This window comes from Danio rerio, chromosome 10 (genome assembly GCF_052040795.2).
Source record: "Danio rerio strain M-AB ecotype USA chromosome 10, GRCz13ab, whole genome shotgun sequence".
In the NCBI taxonomy this organism is placed as follows: domain Eukaryota; kingdom Metazoa; phylum Chordata; class Actinopteri; order Cypriniformes; family Danionidae; genus Danio; species Danio rerio.
This window is the reverse complement of record NC_141030.1, coordinates 32,201,595-32,221,250: the sequence shown is the minus strand read 5'-3', so window position 1 is coordinate 32,221,250 and position 19,656 is coordinate 32,201,595. Positions and strand designations below refer to the sequence as shown.

Genomic DNA, 19,656 nt, shown 5'->3' with positions numbered 1-19,656 from the left:
ATTTGCTGGTATCGGAAGGTCATTTATATTTTGTAAGTTAAAAGAAAATGGGAAAACTGCATCATAATTGTGTTGTTTGTATAAAGGACACTTTCTTGTGAGGAGTCACCTGGAATTGGGTGACAATGAAAAGAAAAACTGCTGTTTGTAAAATCTGCGCTGCTAGTATTTCAAAAAGAAATTGAACAGCTAATCTGATAATGCAGAGTCACTTTTGTTTATGGTGAGGGAAAATTTTTTCTTAGAATTCGATGTTAATAGGAATTATTACAATCGAAAGATTTCTCATTTATACTTTACAGTTTAGTTTATGGGTCAGGAATTTTAGCGGCACACTGCTAGACCTGTCACAATAATCAATGTATCGACTTAACGCACGACACATGGACATGAGCTTAATAATTTTTGGTGATTCAATAAATATCGCCCATACATGAAAACCAATTCTAGCAACGTTTTTGCTGATTTTGCAACATCTCTATCTCCATTGGAGGTGTCAGTTTCAGTATGGCAAAAAAAAACCAATATAGTATTTACTATAAATTATTTAAATTAAATATAATTAAATTAAATTTATATTTATAAATATTTTCATGGGGCTGTCTGTCTGACAACTGAATATACAGTAGATCTGGTAGCAGATACCGCAGCCTCATTTACTTTTGACCCTGCACCTTTTTGTTAACATTTATTTAGGATAAGAGTTTTCACATTCTGATTCCAAGTCCGGATTATTAAATTGTTAAAATGACTATAATCAACTTAAATGTTATTAGGAAAAATATGTGTTTGGAAGAGTGGACTTGCATTGTGGTGATATTATATTGTCATTTTGCCATTACATTTTGAGTGGCATAAAATGGTCTTTAAATGACATGAAATATCGTTTATCACAATATATTTTGGTGCAATATATCATACAACAAATAATATATTATGACCGGCCTGAAAAATCTGACATTAATTAATATTTAATCTTTAATAAAGTAACAAAGTGTACCATTTCAAAAGCTTGAATGCTCAGAACTCTCCTAAAATGTGTAGTCACAGGACTTAAAAACGCATGCAAATAAAAAACTTTTACTCTATCATACTTAAACTTTGCAGTGGCTCCGTAAAGCTCATGTTTTCTGAAATGTGAGTTAATCAATTATAATCCAGACTCATTATGAAATATTGTGTGAAGATGTGACTACTGCAGAAGTCCATGATGCGATATCGATGCTGAAACAGTATATTGTGCAGCTCTATCACATTGTTCAAGTTTGGCAAGATGAATATTACTTAGTTTTATTTACTAATAGTTGCTTGTCACTATTGAACAGTGCTGAATAATCTGAAAATCTAAGTTCATATTTTGACATTGTGAATGGGACTATAGTTTTCATTAACCAAGTTAAGGCATAAATGTTAATACAGCTTGCCATATCTGAAGTGGCTTTAATGAAGTCACTGGATGCTGTAAGCGAAGCGATGTCTTAACTTTATTCTTTATCATCACTACTGAAGGTGCCACCCTAGTTTGCACATATGCCGGTAACTAATCCACAAACACAGTTAAAATGTCACTGACCGAAGAGGTCAGACCGGGGGACAGCGTAATGTGGTGCATTTGGCTTTGCTTTTGACGATTTATTCCTGTACTGAGGGCACAGTGTGTTTTTTTTTGTTTCACTTTGTAGGTCATCTTCATCGCATGATACAGCCTGACTGACAGATCCATCCTCATCTTTCAAATACCGTATTTCCATATTCTGTGGCTCTGTAAGTACGCCTTCACTTCATGCCATGTGTTTCCCCCCCCCCTCCATCGGTTGTTATATCTCTTAAATTTACAGCCTAATTGGAATCTGATGCCTTAACATGGTGGATCAAACGCTCATTACATCACAGATTTTAAGCTTGTGCCTGTACATAATCACCTGCTTATTGGGTTGTGCTCAATCCCAGATAAAACACACATTCATTCTTCAACCTTTTATCATGCAAAGAGCCAGTCTGTTCAAACACGGTCTACTTTCCTGAATGACTGCATCGGTAACAAACTGCATTTTTGATCATCTTAGGACGCCGTATTATGAAATGCATAGTATGTTATTCTTTTAACCCTTCTATTGTAATCTGTGAAGAATAGGCTAAAAATACCACATTGTCTTTGGTAAATTGGAGCCAGGCTTTGTGACATTGTCTAGAATATATAAAAACAGAAATGATGAAAACTCATTTATTCATCCATTTTCCTTTGGCTTAGTTCCTTTATTCATCAAGGGTCACCACAGTGGAATTAACTACCATCTTATCCAGCATATGTTTTATACAGCGGATGCCCTTCCAGCTGCAATCCAGGACTGGAAAGCATCCATACGTTCATTCACACTCATACACTACGGCCAATTTAGTTGATTCAATTCACCTACGCCGCATGTCTTTGGACTGTGAAGGAATCCGGAGCACTCAGGGGAACCCACGCAAACACAGGAAGGACGTGCAAACTCCACACAGAAATGCCAACTGACCCAGCCAGGACTCAAACCAGTGACCTTCTTGCTATGAGGCGACAGTGCTAATCACTGAGCAATCATGCTGATCATGTGGTAATTTGTAATATTAACTTGTGTAATTTTTGACCCTTGTGGCTATAAAAAAGTAATAATAAATGCTAAATACATGAGCTTTCCATTGATGTGCACTTCGAAAAGGACGATATTGAAAAATGTCATGGTTAAAAAACAAAATACAGAGAAAATCCAAGACGTCCTAGTGAAGTCCATTTTTTTTATTTTGTTTTTAATGTAGTTTCCAAATTTACATACAAGTGTTTGCTATATTACAGGGGTTCTCAACCTTTTCCACTTTAGGGCCCACTTCTTTCTCCGATCAATTTCTGAAGGCCCACCTGTCTGACATTTTCTCTAAAATGTTTTAAAATGTTTGTATGAAATGCTTATTTTAACCTTTATTTATTAATACTAAAACTATATAATATATATGTATGTATGTATGTACATATGCGTATATATAAATACACAGATTAAAGAGAACCATATGTCAACAGGGAGATTGCAAAAGACCAGCTTCTGCTTTAAACTGGACCGACTGAATATCTACTATTAAATATCTACTATTCAAAAAATATAGACAAATATAAAATACAGTAAAACACCCTAAATCATTTGAAAAGCGTCGATCTGATGGCGGTTGTGTTTGCAGCTGGATATTATTGGAAGATCGCTTACAGGAACCTTGCTTGCTTGTATGCAATTTATTTTACAGTCTATGGCAGAAACACTCTTGAGCCTCGCTAGTTCCTGCTGTATGGGTGGGCGTCCGTTATAAAACACCCACAGGACATTAATTACAACTATGCAGGTATATTTAATAGTTCACACAAAAATACACCAAGTTAGACTTTCACTTTTATTTTACACATAGTTTGTGAATGAACAGACTTGCGTACTAGTTGCAGACGTGATCATGAGGCTGTTTTTGCGCCGAGTTTAAAGTAATCAATCACAGAACTGGAGAAAGTGCATTACTCGATCATTTTAATATAGCATACTATTAATGAAATCCATAAAGTATAGTCTAATATAAAGAGTTAATTTTAAGCTTTGTCGCGGCCAACCTGCAGAATGACTGAGACCCACTAGTGCCCACCGGTTAAGAATCCCTGGTTTAAAGTGTCTTCCCACATTGGATACACAAAACAACTCAATTAAGGAATCTAGAGAAGTGTAGAAAAGAACAAAAAAAAATAAATGAATACGAAAATTTCATCAAGGATTCAAAGACATCAAAAGAACATTATTTTTTAAGTCCAGCAAAGAACGGTTCCAGAAATCTGGTAAAACAAAAACAAAAGCCAAAAATAAAATAAACAAATAAATAAAGTGGTAAGAGTGAGAAAGGGTAAAAAATCAGACAGCTTTTCTTTTCCTCGATTGCTTTTAAAAACAGTATCAGTTTGGTTTAAGGAAGGCCGCGGGTGGGTCAGTCAGTCGTCAGTCAGTCGACAGCGGCCTCTGGTAGATTTGCGTGAGAACAGCAGGCGCAAATGGCACTCAAGAGAGAAATCTGAGATCTTAAAAAGCGTACACAGCGGCCTCTGTTGGATTAGCGCAAACAATAACTGCAAAAAATGTACCTCCTGGGATGTATTTCACACTCTCCAAAAATATAAACAGGTACATATCAATAATGAGGCTGGGTTGGAGTTTTTATATGTTTATAGTTGAAAGTTTACAAAAGATCTTCATGCAGCATGATCTTTACTTAATATTTTTGCCAATAATTTAGACCTATAGAATGTAGTTTTGGTTAATGGCAAAAATATACCTATGCAACATAAACCTGGTTTTGTGGTCAGAGGTCAGATTTAATAAAAATCAGAATTGTAGCTATAAGGTGCATACAGTTCATATAGCTTATACAAAAATATACATTGGGATTAAATTGTATTTCATATATTTTTAAACAAAAAAAAACTATAAAGTTAATTATAAACCCAACAATTATAATAAAATTATATAAAAATTTTTTTTTTTAATTTTACAAAAATACAAAAATAATTGTAGTTTAGGAAAATGAAAGTCCATTAAAGAAAATATTTACAATTGTACAGTAATACTTTTTTTGACACTTTTATACAAAGCGACTTACATTTAATTGAAATTACTGGCTTTACCCCTTCTGGAAATCTATTGGAACTGAACCCTCATCCTTGGCATTGCTAATGCCTTCCTCTACTATTTGATTTACAAGAAGGCCAATTGTTGTTGTTTTTTTTCTAGTAAGACATGTAAGATTAGCAAGAATTGACAGATCAGACTGTGAAAGTTAGACATCTCAATGAGGAACTTTGCTACATCCCATTTGTAAATTTCCACCATCCTGTTTATGTGCCTTATCTTCTTTACACTTTTATTTTTTTTATTTGATCTAGTGCCACAAGTTTACTTACCTCATTAGCATCTACCTGTTTGTCAGTATCAGCGCGCTTTACCTATTTGTTATTCAAATAGAGCAGTTTAGGCTAAATTCATAATGAAATATGAATATAGCCATGCAAGTGGCATGGTGGCTCAGTGGGTAGCACTATCACCTCACAGCTAAAAGGTTGCTGGTTTGAGTTCTGACTGGGCCAGTTGGCATTTCCGTGTTCATGTGGGTTTCCTCCAGATGCTCTGGTATCCCCCAGAGCCCAAAGACATACGTTATAAGTGAATTGTAGAAACAAAATTTGACGTAGTGTATGAATGTTTGTGTGTGTGAATGTGAGAGTGTATGGGTGTTTCCCAGTAATAGGTTGTGGCTGTTAGGGCGTCCGCTGTGTAAAACATATTCTGTAATAGTTGCCGGGTTATTCCACTGTGGCAACCCCTGATAAATAAGAGATTAAGTCAAGAGAATTTATGAATAATGCCCTGCACAAGACTTGCGTTCAGGTATTGTAACCCATTTGTTTAGTTGCAGGTAAAAATAAATAGATTGTTACATTTGTCTTCCCATGCATGTGAATGAGAGTAAACAATGCAATTTATGCAAACATAAAAAATGCAGGAAGGGTCTTTTTCAAAATGCCCCATTTATGTTTTCTGAGTTAAAGGATTAGTTCACCCAAAAATTAAAAGTCTACTCATTTACTCCTTCTTTACTTGTTCCAAACCAGTTTAAATTTCTTTTGTTGAGCAGAAAAGATTTTTATTTTTATTTTTTTACTATAGAGGTCAATTGCTACTGGCTTTCATCATTCTGCAAAATATCTTCTTAGCAGAAGAATGAACAGAAAGTAAAGTAAAGTGAAAATTGAGGCGGAGTAAATGATCACAGAATTTTTGATTTTGGGCAAATTATCCCTTTAATTAAACTGCAAACAAAGTGTCCACTCGTTTCATAATTTCCTTAGACACTAATGTTATTGGTATTTACACCAAAGAGGCATAAAGATAGCTAACAGTAGAATCAATTTACTCAAACTATAATCAAATAGTGAATGATCAAATGTCTGTACGATTTATAATCATATGCGTCATTATCAGTAGATTTGCTATTAAAAACATAACCATTGACTAAACAGTTTGAATGTTTTTCACATACCACCCTGCCAAACCAAATTTTTTTTCTTTGGTTACTGACTGGTTGCTGCTACATTCCTTTAATAGCAGGGTTAATAGATAATTCCATGAATACACTGACAAAAAAATAAATAAACATTTGATTAACTTAAATTACCTCCTGTTACTGAAAACTTTTATAAATTAAGTTTGTAAAAAACTTAATTACATTAAGTTTAACAGATGAAAAGTTATAGCGGTCACACTTTACAATAAGGTTTCATTAGTTCATGTCATTCCTAACATCAACTAATAATGAACAATACTTGTACAGCATTTATTAATCATATTGAACATTTACTAATGCATTATTGAAATCCAAATTCATTCATTGCACCATGAGTTAACATGCACAAACAATGAACAACTTTATTTACATTAACTACCATGAACAAATACTGTAATAAATGATTTTTTCATTGTTTGTTCATGTCAGTAAATGCATCAACTATGCATTAACTAACACAATCTTATTGTAAAGTGTTACCATTATACAGTACATTATACATATTATACAGTATTTTCTTTGATTAAGTGTGGGGTTTATTAATTTATAAATTGAAAACACAATCACTTTATGTGAAAGTGTCATTCATTCTTATTTGACAATATAGGCTTTTGCAATGACTGCTTTATTGTTCTTTATTACATTGTCACTCACTAAGCAGGTCTATTACCACTCAAACTGATTCCCCATTAGTGCATGTAGTGACCGGTCATAAAGCCCCATTGGTTTTGCTCAGCTGTCCTGCGTATAGTTCCACCTGCAGCAGCTTTATTCTGTTGCTTTCATAAATACCAGCAAACATTTACAGAAATAATTTTTAATTCTGTTATATAATCAGGCAACACGGTGGCTCAGTGGTTAGCAATGTCGCCTCACAACAAGATGGTTGCTGGTTCAAGTCTCGGCTGGGTCAGTTGGCATTTCTGTGTGGAGTTTGCACGTTCTTCCCCTGTTCGCGTGGGTTTCCCTCGGGTGCTCCGCTTTCCCCCACAGTCCTAAGACGTGCTAAAGGTGAATTGAATAAACTAAGTTGGCCATTGTGTATAAGTTAATGGGTGTATGTGGATGTTTCCCAGTCCTGGGTTGCAGCTGGAAGGGCATCCAAGTTGGCGGGTCATTCCGCTGTGGCGACCCCTGATGAGCTACTGGACATGCCAATTACTTCTCATTTGAGTATTAGTAGACTGTCTGCTTTATATCTGTTGATACTGCTCCTTCAACAGAGATTTAATGGACTATAAGAAACTTTCCAAGCACATGTCAACTTACACTAACCCCAACCTAACAGTCTACTAATAATCTAATGAGAATTATTTGGCATGTAGATGCAATGTAACCTAAATTCAATAAAATATATTAAAGGGACCATCAAAATAAAGTGAAACCTGCAATGAAATATTACAAACATTTGGTTTTTTGACAGTTTTCTGTAACACTTCTGCAACAATCTGTAACACTTTAAGACGTACTTGTTACAGTGCATATATTCACTTAACTACTGAGTAATATGAATTAGTTACATGCACATACTTTATTAGGGTTAAAATGCAAGTTAGATTTAGAGTTAATGTAATTCTGCATAATCAATTTTAATTACCAAAGTAAGCACATTTATTTTCTTTATTTATTTTTACTTATTTAACCAAGAAGGTCCTACTGAGATAAGATATCTCTTCTACCAGGGAAATCCTGGTTAAGACAGGCAGCATAAGACAAAGTTGTAGAGAAATACATATCACAACACATAAAAACACACACAAAACATACTTAAAATAATATAAATCTTAATCAGTCATTAAAACGTGTGCTGTTCTAAATGGACAGACTTTATTGCATTAGAGGCTAATGATTTCATATGTAGTTTATCTTGAAGCTCATTCCTTAACCAAATTTTCAAGGTGTCTCTTAAACATGAAACATGAGAATAAACATATTCTTATATAAATTAATGTTTATATTTGGGGCCCTTGCCATGAAAATTGACATTTACCATCTTCTATTAGCCTTTTTTTTGAGTTAACAACAATGAATGAACACTAGACCTCATCTAAATGCAGCATTTGTTCATAACAGTCCTGTAACTGAATTAACAGCAAGAGGGCAGCACACACCAGCTAAGACCAACCTTCCAGAAGATGTCTGCTGCTAATTCAGCATCCACATTCACTGTTCTGCGAAATCCACATCTATACATCCCATTTAAAATATACCGCACAATAAGTGAAGGGCATAAGTCCTGAAACAGCTTAGCTAGGAGTGAGGATTACAGTGTGATGTGACTATGTGTACGTATGTGCATGTACAGTATGTATGTACAGTATGTGTGATGTGTGTTCTGGTCCTGTAGGGGAGGGGAGTGTGTGAAGGTGACATGTACAGTACAGTAGATCTGCACCGGTGCTGCAGACGCAGGACAGCAGTGCTGAGATGGACAGGGAAGCCTGTGTCTGCACTCTCTCACCGAACACTGCACTCCACAGCACAACCGCTTCCCTTAAACTAACAATACGCACTGGATATTGATTCTGTGCTGAATCGACACCGTTTTAGGGCTGCTTGTTCACTGCATTACAGCTGTTGGTGCTTAGATTCACCACACTTGATTTATGGCCTTGTCATAAATATGTTGTTATCGTGTTGCCACAATTGTAGCTGTTAAAGATTTAATTAAACCAAAATGCTGTTATTAATTTTTAACCCTCGTGTCGTTCCAATCCTCTGAGACCTTCTTTCATGATTGAAGCTCAAATTAAGATATTTTAGATCAAACCCATGAGCTTTCTCATCCTTCATAAACAGTAAAGGTCCTGAGATGTTCAAAGTCCAGAAACGGAACCAAAAACATTTAACAAGGGCTCATTGGATATAGACCCAGGTTTACATTTCTGGGAAACCACAAATATGTACCCGGGCTATGTCTGGCTGCATTTTATGTGTAAAACGAATGCTATGTGGCAGTATGATGCCACAGACAACTTCTGTTTATTTTTGCACTACCGCTGACTGCTTGCCTCCATATGGGACGGCTTACCAGTGTGCTCAGTAGCTCATCACGTATGACATTGGACTTGGGATGTGTAACGGAGTGGACTGCAACAGGGTTCCAGTTTGGTGAAGAATGGTTTTAGAAACAAGGTAAAACAAAGTAAAAAAAATAGCAGACTGAAAATGTGATAAAATCACACTTTGTAAAATCACACCACTGCGACAGTTTTTTTTTTTCTTTAGATTGCTTTTGAAAACACTATCAGTTGGGTATACCCCCGATTTACACAGTGCTTTAGCGTCAACGTTTGACAGAGGGCGTGTCTGAAGTTTGGGCTGACACGATCGTCATAGCAGCTTCAGCCAATTGAATTAGTCCACAATTGGCTACTGTCTGAGCTGGTGTATTTGCATAAAACGATCTAATTGGCTGACGCCAAAGAGCGCTTGAAAAGCTGAGAAATTCCCAACTTCTGCAGCGAGTAACACCACTGAAACGGCACTGATGGATCCACAATGCAGTTAGGCAACGCCTTACATCACCCATTTAAAGTCAATGGGAAGCATTGACGCTGACAGCCCCGTGTGAATAGGGTGTTAGGGAAGAGGGTGTCTAGGTCAGCCACTCGACAGCAAGCTGATTGACTAAATTGTATATTGCGGCCTATTATTGGGGATTTACATGAGAAGAGGATGCAAAAATGACACATTTCAGAAAAACTTTAGATCATCATCGCACAGCGACCTGTATTTGCGAAAACAAGTTCTGGGTAAATATTTTGTGATTCACAGAAATTTAGACCTGGGTACGTATCCACAATAAGTCTGGGTTGCAAACATTTCATGTGACTTCAGTGGTTCAACTGTAATCATGCAAAGCTCCAAGAAGACTTTTGTATGCCAAAACAATTGAACAAAATATGCCAAAATGCATTTGTTTGCATATGTCTTTCATGTTTCCCAGTCCTAGAGGGTGGCAGGAAGGGCATCCATTGCATAAAACATATGCTGAATAGTTGGCGGTTCATTTTTGAAGTTAAAGAAAAATGAATGAACGTCTTCCACATTAGATTGGGCCATGTGTTCACTGCAATGCAACACTGCTGATTCTAATGGCCATATTATTTATTTATTTTTTTTTTTTGTACATTTTGAAGCCCTTCCCCTTAACACTTGGTTTTAAGGGCTAAGGGGAAGGGGTAGGGGTACAAAAATAGAATTGGGATTGGGCCTTTATGTATGTAATGATATATTCACTTAGCAACTAACTACAATAATGTTAAATTAGGCATTAATACATGCATGTGGATTTTGAATATTGCTAAAATTTTGCATTACAATTATAAATGGGGTTTCCCAGTGATGGGTTGCAGCTGAAAGGGTACACCCTGCATAAAACATGTGCTGGATAAGTTGGCGGTTCATTCCACTGTGGCGACCCGATTAATAAAGGGACTAAGCTGAAAAGAAGATGAATGAATTATGAATGGGTTATATATAGAAATGTCACATCAGTTGAGCCCATAGGATGTAAGATTTCTATGAATAACCCAGTTAAAATGGAAAGATTTTAGTAATGTTTAGAAACGTTTGTTTTGGATTTTGTCTTTCCATTTTAATTTGTTTCATTATTTTGTTGTTATTTGGATTTTTAGTTAGTTTTTCCATTTTTTTTAAATATGTGGTGTTAAATAATGTACTACATCAAGTTAAGCTAGCTTAAAATAAATAGAGATCATTTTATTGGTACTAAAATACCCTTTAAATTACCTTCACAGTCTGTAGCTGCCATTCTTATTCTTTCTTCTCCTTGTAACCAATTACACATTTCACCTTTAAATGAACTACTAGGCAGTGCAATTATCAATGTGTTATGGCCTCTTCATCTCCTCTAGTCTATTATGTGATGTTAAAGAGCATTAAGCAGCGTGTTTGACCTCTGGCCTGTGTCCTCTTCAGGGTCAGCAGCAGAATGAAGGGTGGAGGTGGAGGGAAAGAGCCTCCGGGGGAGGGCGAGGTCAGCGGGAAGAGGCCCAAACGCAAGTGTCTGCAGTGGCACCCGCTGCTTGCCAAGAAAGCTCCAGACTTCTCTGAGGAAGAGGAGGAGGAAGACGAAGAGGAGCTGGAGAAGGTGACTGTCAAATCAGAGTTATTGCAAGTTCTTTGCTATAACTCTAAAATTAGAATTGTTTTAATTACGAGAGTGTTTAAGGACTAAAAGCCTATAAAGATTACTTTGCTTTCTTTATTGTCCACAAGTGGAAATTTATCTTTGGATTCACACACAAACAACATCAGCGTTCATATCACAGAAAAACAACACAAAAACAACACAAATACATTCAATGTCATCACATAAATCACATTAAAAACTCAATTACAACCTGTACATGCTTAAAACCCAGTATTTAAACTTCTAATGGCATTCAGCACAAGGGACATTTGATACACATTTTTCTTCACTTGAGGTTGACTAAAACATATTTTTGATGGCAAAAGCTGAAATTTTATATTTAGGGGATGGAAATATTCTTCAGTAATGACATGTGCTTTCTGTTTAATTCTCATTGAATACATTTCATTTGGTTGTCTTTGTGCTAAACCCACAATTGCACTGGCAATTTTTACTACTCGACTCTTTGCTTTTTCCTAATTGGCAATAGTCTATGCAAAATTCCACAAATTTCCACAAAATTTCACAACACTTTTAACCAAATTGTTCTTGAATACCATCTCCAGAATATATTTACATTATTACATAATCAATCAGGAATTAGCTTTTTGAAAAGGTAAATGTTTCAATATCATTTAAAAGTTTGGGGTCTGAATGGTTTTCAGTGTTTTTAGTCACAGAGGAGGCATTTATTTGATTAAAAATACTGTAAGAACAGAAGTACACTCAAAAAAGTGATGTTTGCTGTTTGTTACTTATTTAAAATGATCTGAAACAACACAATTCAGCGTGAATTCATCTTTTTACATTAAAATTATTGCAAAAATGGCTACTAACATTTTATTTTCAACTCTTTTCAACTCATAAATATGTATTTATTTATAAATATTTTATCTATCAGAGGTGTGACCCTACACGGTTCAGTTTGGTTTTGTTCGGTTACGATTATCATGTTTTCAATATGGTTCAATTCGATATCACAGTTCACTGACAATGCTTTCCATCCACAATTATATATTTTCTTTACAACCCAAGAATTTTTGTATTAAAATTTAGAAATATATTTATATGTTAAATATATAAGGTAGAATTATATAGTATATGTTTATACATGGCCATATATAAACACCTATTTAAAATTACAGTTAATATTGCAAAACCAGTGGTTAAACAAAAAAAAAAATATATATATATATAGATAGATGGATAGATAGATAGATAGATAGATAGATAGATAGATAGATAGATAGATAGATAGATAGATAGATAGATAGATAGATAGATAGATAGATAGATAGATAGATAGATAGATAGATAGATTGATAGGTAAATGTAAGTGGCCAATTTTGCAATATATTAAAATATATATTGCATATATGACATATTTTATATATGTAAAATTCAAATATGAACTGTCATTTATGTAACTTGCACATATTTCTAGATTTCTACATGAGAAACAGCCATTGACTAATTCTGGCAAATTGCATAGTCTTTGTCAAATAAACCTGAACATTTTTTGCTTTGTTTTTATCTAAATGGGGCTTATTCCACTGACTATATCTCCATATTTCTCTGTCCACCTTTTCTGCACTCGTCTTCCCCTCAGGAGCCGGTGTTATGTGCGGAGAGCAGTGTTCAGGAGGGAGAGTGTGGCGGGATGGAGGATGACAGTGAAGAATACTCCTCTGAACAGCGGGCTCGGCGGCCCATGAACGCCTTTCTGCTATTCTGCAAACGCCATCGCTCGCTGGTCCGTCAGGAGCATCCACGATTAGACAACCGAGGAGCCACTAAAATCCTGGCCGACTGGTGGGCCGTATTGGACCCCAAAGAAAAGCAGAAATACACAGACATGGCCAAGGAGGTAAGAACTAACCAACACACACGACTCAATTGAATGATTAGCTAACATAAAGCCAAACTAAAAATTGTTCTGACGCCATTTTCACATTATTACAGTTCTTTTGCTGGAGATTACAAAATGGTAATAAAATATGACGAGCTCATTTTCTTTGCAGTAAACTGTCAGAACAATTGATAATGTAAGATAACTTTGATTGAAAGGTACAGTATGTAATAGGGGTTAAACGACTTTACGATTTTTAAAGTCGACTTTTATTTTATTAAAGTCTAGTCAACGTTGACTAGTCAAAGAAAAGTTGCCTATAGCTGGAACAAACAGAAACTTGACAGCTCTGCTGCTTAAGAAATATGACTGAAAACTGAGGCTGCGTCCGAAACCGCATACTTCCATACTATATAGTACGCTAAAATCAGTATGTGAGCCAAGTAGTATGTCCAAATTCATAGACTTCGAAAATCAGTATGCGAGAAGTATCCAGATGACTTACTACTCCCAGCGAGATTCTGGAGTGCGCATACCATGCACGCTGCGCTATCCCATAATGCCCCGCGAGAGAATTCATGAATGGAAGTGAGGTGACGCAACCGTCGCAGGTAGGTCACGTAACCATGACAAAATGGCGGATGTAGTACGTCCGAATTCCATACATACTTTTCACATTCATACTGTATAGAACGTACTTTTCTATCAGCCGAGTAGTACGTTTAAATTCAAATGCAGTACCTACTGAGTAGTAGGCGGTTTTGGACGCAGCCTCTGTGTGCAAACTTTGATCTGCTTATCTAATTAATGAACAGCGCAACACAGCAGATTATAACAAAAATTAATGTTGGTTAGTTTTTGTGTTTTTGACTACATTTTAGTCTTGTCTCGTTGACGTAGTCACTGTGATATTCATGACGTTCTACCTTCGTCTCATCTTAGTCTTGGAAAAAAAGGTCATCAACAAACATTTTTCACTCTTATTTTCCTTGACAAAATGAACACTGCACTGTATGAAGAATGTTTGGTTAATATGTCATGGTTTACTTTAATCTGCTATCCTCACTTACATACATGAGGTATCCCCAAAATGTGTCTGGTGTCTGAATAATTTTTGGTTTGACTGTAGCTAAATAAATACCTTAGCATGAAAAGCTGCTAGTTTTAAGATTATTAAGAAAAAATAATTGTAAATGCAAATAATTCAATCACTTGTCAGGAACACTGTTTAGAAGCTATAATCAATAATTTGATATTATTCTCTGTGTTTTACAGTACAAGGATGCGTTCATGAAGGCTAACCCCGGATACAAATGGTGTCCCGCCACCAACAAGCCAGTAAAGAGTCCTTCTCATTCCGTTAGCAATTCCCGCAAGAAGGTCTGGTCTCTTCCCTCCAACCCAAGCAAGGACCCTTCAGTTGCCAAAAAACAGCCCAAAACTGACAGCACACCTCAGCTCAACTTCGCCATGGCTGGTAGGAACAAAACAAGCTCTTAAATATTTCAACAATCCCAAATATTTGTACCGTAATCTGTGTATTATTATGTACACATTTGAATGTTTTTTTTATCTCTTTAAGGGAAAATTCAGACTATGAATATGTTTTTCAATTCAGAGACACTACTATTCTGTTGTTTTTTCAATTAAATACACTTGTTGGACATGGGCTTGTGTCTTTTGGCCTCGCACAAGAGCACCACATTTTAAGATGCTGTGTCAAGTTAAAAGAATTTCAACTTTTACACACAGCACCAATCCTCAATGTGAGTTTCAAAACAGTGGACCAGTTAGGAGAACTCAGAGGCAGGGCAAGCATTTTGAGCTACTGTTTGCAATAGCAAGTTAAGCATGACAAGTGTTCTATTTGACAGCAACATGGCGGAGGAGACACTTTTTTTAAATAGTAATAATAATAATTCATTTTATTTGTAAATGGCGCCTTTCTAGACACCCAAGACCGCCTTACAACAAGCATAAACAGCCATACCGGAACAACTTAAAACAATTAATAAAACATTACCAAACAAGCATTTCAAATGCATGTAAAGAACTGCATTCTGTGTGAATAGCCCTTAAGCCTGTATTTAAAATTTAAAACATTTTAAAGATACAGAAAAGCTATAATGCTTTGAAATATTGGGTTTTAAATTATAATGTATTTCTGTGATGGCAAAGTAAAAAAAAAAAAATCTTCTGTAAAAAAATTCTGTGAAAAAGGCTAGACTTGTTAAGCTTTTTACTAAGGCTGCACAATATTTGAAAAAAAAATCTAACATTGCGATATTTGTTTTAGTTTGCAATATATATTACGATATGAATACAGTTTCACCAGATGACTTAACATCTGGAAAGATTTTAATTATTTGGAAAGAATTTATAATGTCAGATGGATTTAGATAATTCTGCAGTTCCGCAAAAAGTTTTTAAGATTGTTTATTAGATTTTATGGAGAGACACTCCCATAAAGGGCCCTATCATACACCCAGCGCAATGTGGCGCAAGGCGCGGCGCAATAGTCTTTTGGTAGTTTCAGCTTGGCGCAGGAGTCGTTTTGAGGCGTTACGCTACGCTGTTTAAATAGCAAATGCATTAGTGCTCATATGTGCGCCCATAGGCGTTCTGGTCTAAAAAGGAAGGCGTTCTGAGGCATACCGCTGTGGCGTTGCTATTTTGAGAATCTAAAATAGATTTTTCATTAGACCAAAACTAACCCGGTCTAAACTCCGGCGCAGAGTTGCGCCTCGCTTACGCACTGCTTGATACGCACAAGAGAGCATTAGGCAAATATCTTTACATATGAAAAAAATTAAATATTAAGGATATATATAGGATATAATAAGAATAGATATAGGATATAAATATAAAGGATTCAAATATTACAAAACATTATTTTCTAGCCTACATAAATATGAAAAATCACTGCTTTTATGTCTTCTTCATCTCGGGAGGCTTTTTCAGTTCATTCATAACAATTTGCTTTTGTATAATGTTATTATTATTAGCAGTATTATTTATTATATCCATATTTATATTTTTTTTATTAAAAACAAGCTTAGATTTGGCCACCTGTCAGGTTTTAGACTATATGGGGCACAGCATGTGTTTTAGGATATAACTTGGGTTTTTGAGCACACTTCGTTATTGTTGTTCATTTGTTCGTTTGCTGGAAATTAGAACTGAATTTAGAAATAGTTTTAAAACGAATTTTTGCGCTTAACAAACGCAATTAATTATTTATAGACTACTCGATGTCTGTGTGTAAAGGTTTCCCTATCCAAGAGCGAAAGTGAAAGTAGGTCTATTATCTCTCATTCTCACGCAGTAGTTGCTCTGTTTAACAGTTTTCTGGAAAAAAAAAACTGTTAACTGTTTGCTAGTGAAATGCTCAGTTTTTCCACTTAGGCTTACTTTACGTCAGGTAAATAGCGAATGCGCTCTTGGCGCGACGCAGCTGGCTCTTAAAGGGAATGGGAGATGAGACTTTAATTGGTTTATTCTCAAAACACACCTATAACTCATTAAGAAAATAAACTCAACCCTTTTAGACTATGCGCAACGGCGCAAAGCGGATTTTCCCATTCTTAAATGAGCAAAAATGCGTTCTGACACGCCCTGAAAGCGTTTGCGCCCTGTGTTATCGCTCAGCGCATGTACCGTCAAAATAGAGCCCAATATCTAATAAGCAATCTATAAACTTTTTGCGGTCCCCTGACACATTTTCGTTGTTGTCTGTGCTATTTGCAGTGCATTTCTGTATTTGCATGTGTTGTGAGTATTTTCATGCATGCGTTTAGTCAGAGATTGATGAATTAATGTTTACTATTTGTATCTTTGTAAAATCCTTTTTTTTTTTCTTATGTGATTATAGATCCCAATAAGATGGGTGGCCTAAGCATGCTGCTGTTAGCTGGGGAACACGCACTGACCGCCAGAGAGGTACAGCAACTTCAATTTAATGCATATAAAAATGTATGTGAAAAGACATTCTTTTTGAATGCAAACTTATAGACTGTGTGCAGGGGTCCCACTGGTCCTTGGAATCCTTAAAAACTTGTGAATCTAAAAAAAAAAAATTATTCAACATCCTTAAAAGTTTTTGAAAATAACCATGCATGAATAGAGGTCCTTTAAAGTGCTTGAATTTGTTTTGAGCAGGATGTGTTCTGGAAAAACAAAAAATCCATGTTGTTCCCTCTGGTCTGCTTATGTGTTGTGATTTTGCCTACTTTGTCACTATGCATACTAGTTTGCTTGATTTGCATTGGTTAGGGTTACATGAAATGTTTCACACATAATTTCATACTGACATACATTGCACGATGTCGCCCACAAACAATACTACTTATATTCTAAATTTTAGTATTAAACTAAATAGTTTATTTACTGTACTGGTGTATTGCTTTGCTTTTTAAGATAATGTAAACCCATGAGGGAATAAAAAATTTAAAGCCTGTTCTTATAATAGAAGTTGGGGCTGCATGGTGGCAAAGTGGGTAGCACGTTCACCTCACAGCAAGAAGGTCGCTGGTTCGAGCCTCAGGTGGGTCAGTTGGTATTTCCGTGTGGAGTTTGCTTGTTTTCCCTGTGCTTGCGTGGGTTTCCTCCGGGTGCTCCGGTTTTCCCCACAAGTCCTAAGACATGTTGTACTGGTGAATTGGGTAGGCTAAATTGTCTGTTGTGTATGTGTGAATGGGAGCGTATGGATGTTTTCCAGTGATAGGTTGCAGCTGGAAGGGCATCCGCTGCGTAAAAAATTTGCTGAATAAGTTGGTGGTTCATTCCACTGTGGCGACCCCAGATTAATAATGAGACTAAGCCAAAAAGAAAATGAATAAATAAATATATATATTACATTTTATGCAAAGTAGATATAAGATGGCAAATAGGATATCAGAACTGTTTCATTTGGCCAAACTTCTTAACATTGAAGAAGATGTAAAGCTTCTTTGTTTTGTGTTTGACACGTGTAACGTGCAACAATGTATTGAACAAGGCAACACAATGTAACTTTTTCTCTTATTTGAAATGTCCCACATTAAATCCTTGAATTTGTGAGCACTGGACCTGCAAAGTCCTTGAAAAGTTCTTGAATCTGAAGTGTGGGGACCCTGTGTGTGACATATTGACAGATTTTGATGACTATTAGGAATAATTAAGTTTTAAACTTAAAAAAACTAAACTAAAATTGTCAATTATGAACAACACCGAATTGATTATACATAAAAGACTGTTAGTATTAGAAAGTCGGTATTGGTTGAAATTGTTTGCATGTTGCATGATTTTGGATATTTTTGTGTCCATACTTGTTTCTCATGTGTTATATTATGTTCAAATCTCATAAGAAGATTAAAATCGGTGGAGCAGTGTGTAGCACGTTCGCCTCACAGCAAGAAGGTTACTGGTTCGAGCCTCGGCTGGGTCAGTTGGCGTTTCTGTGTAGAGTTTGCATGTTCTCCTCGTGTTTGCGTGGGTTTCCTCTGGGTGCTCCAGTTTCCCCCACATTCCAAAGATTACATGCGGTATAGGTGAATTGGGTTGGCTAAATTATTCTCAGTGTATGTGTGTGAATGAGTGTGGATGGATGTTTCCCAGTGATGGGTTGCGGCAGGAAGGGCATCCGCTGCGTAAAACATGTGCTGGATATGTTGGCAGTTCATTGCGCTATAGCGACCCCAGATTAATAAAGGGACTATACGGAAAAGAAAATAAATAAATGAATGAATGAAGATTAAAATCAATGTTAAAATGAATACTTATCAAATCTCAGAATATGCATTTTTAAATTAGCAAAAATAGAAGAATCATATGAAACTATTTATTGTATAAGTATCAGTATTTTTAAATCCGTCCATTCATAATTAATTGTAATATTCCTGCAGCTACAATGAAAGTCAGAACAGCATCTTAAAAATTGCAAATACGCCACAAAAATAACATTTCAAATGAATTACATTGTAATTGTAGATTTTTGCGGCAGGAACACAGCCATCGCTCCAGTCAAACGGCTTTTTAAAGCCAGGAACACACAGAGAGAGCTCCAGATGAGAATAACAGTTATTAGTCTAGATCCATGTCCTCATATCTGGATGTGATTGAGACAAATCTGCATCATTCTGTACTCACGGCAGACCTCTGATATAATGAGCACATGATCAGTGCTCACGTAAATAGACTGTGACAGGCCCATCTCCACAGATACAGCAGCGGCCTGTGACTAAACAGACTCAAACCACTGTTTTTGGGCCCCAAACTGGGTTTGCGTGCCATTAGGAGGGGCACATACTTCATAAATCGAGGAGCTTTCGAGGCGTTTTGTGTGCCAGTGTGTGTGTGATTGAGGGATCTGAGCTGTTTGTGTGTTCTTGCGGGTTCCTCAGACTCTCACCCCTGTTAATCCTCTGTAAATTCCATTTTCCTGCAACTAAGTGATCCTAATTGCCTTCGGCGCTGTGCATTTGTCACTGAAGAGGGCCACGGGAGGTTTATACAAAACAAAAGGCAGCGCCTCCATGTTTGGACAAATCGC

At 36.1% G+C, this 19,656-nt stretch overlaps 1 protein-coding gene across 15 annotated transcripts in view; it reads left to right on the top strand.

Annotated features, from left to right (window-relative positions):
• bbx (BBX high mobility group box domain containing) overlaps positions 1 to 19,656 on the top strand; it is a 56,247-nt gene that overhangs the window by 9,235 nt on the left and 27,356 nt on the right. For 11 of the 15 annotated variants that reach the window (XM_087270874.1, XM_087270867.1, XM_087270876.1 and 8 more), the window contains exons 2-6: positions 1,683 to 1,764; positions 11,065 to 11,236; positions 12,888 to 13,145; positions 14,403 to 14,604; positions 16,999 to 17,066. In XM_087270874.1, coding sequence (XP_087127000.1) covers positions 11,078 to 11,236; positions 12,888 to 13,145; positions 14,403 to 14,604; positions 16,999 to 17,066 — 687 coding nt within the window. In that variant the 5' untranslated portion in view covers positions 1,683 to 1,764; positions 11,065 to 11,077. Of the gene's footprint in view, positions 1 to 1,682; positions 2,279 to 7,209; positions 11,237 to 12,887; positions 13,146 to 14,402; positions 14,605 to 16,998; positions 17,067 to 19,656 lie in introns of all 15 variants that reach the window. The other 4 variants (XM_087270870.1, XM_087270878.1, XM_087270869.1 and 1 more) reach the window with 2 other exon arrangements.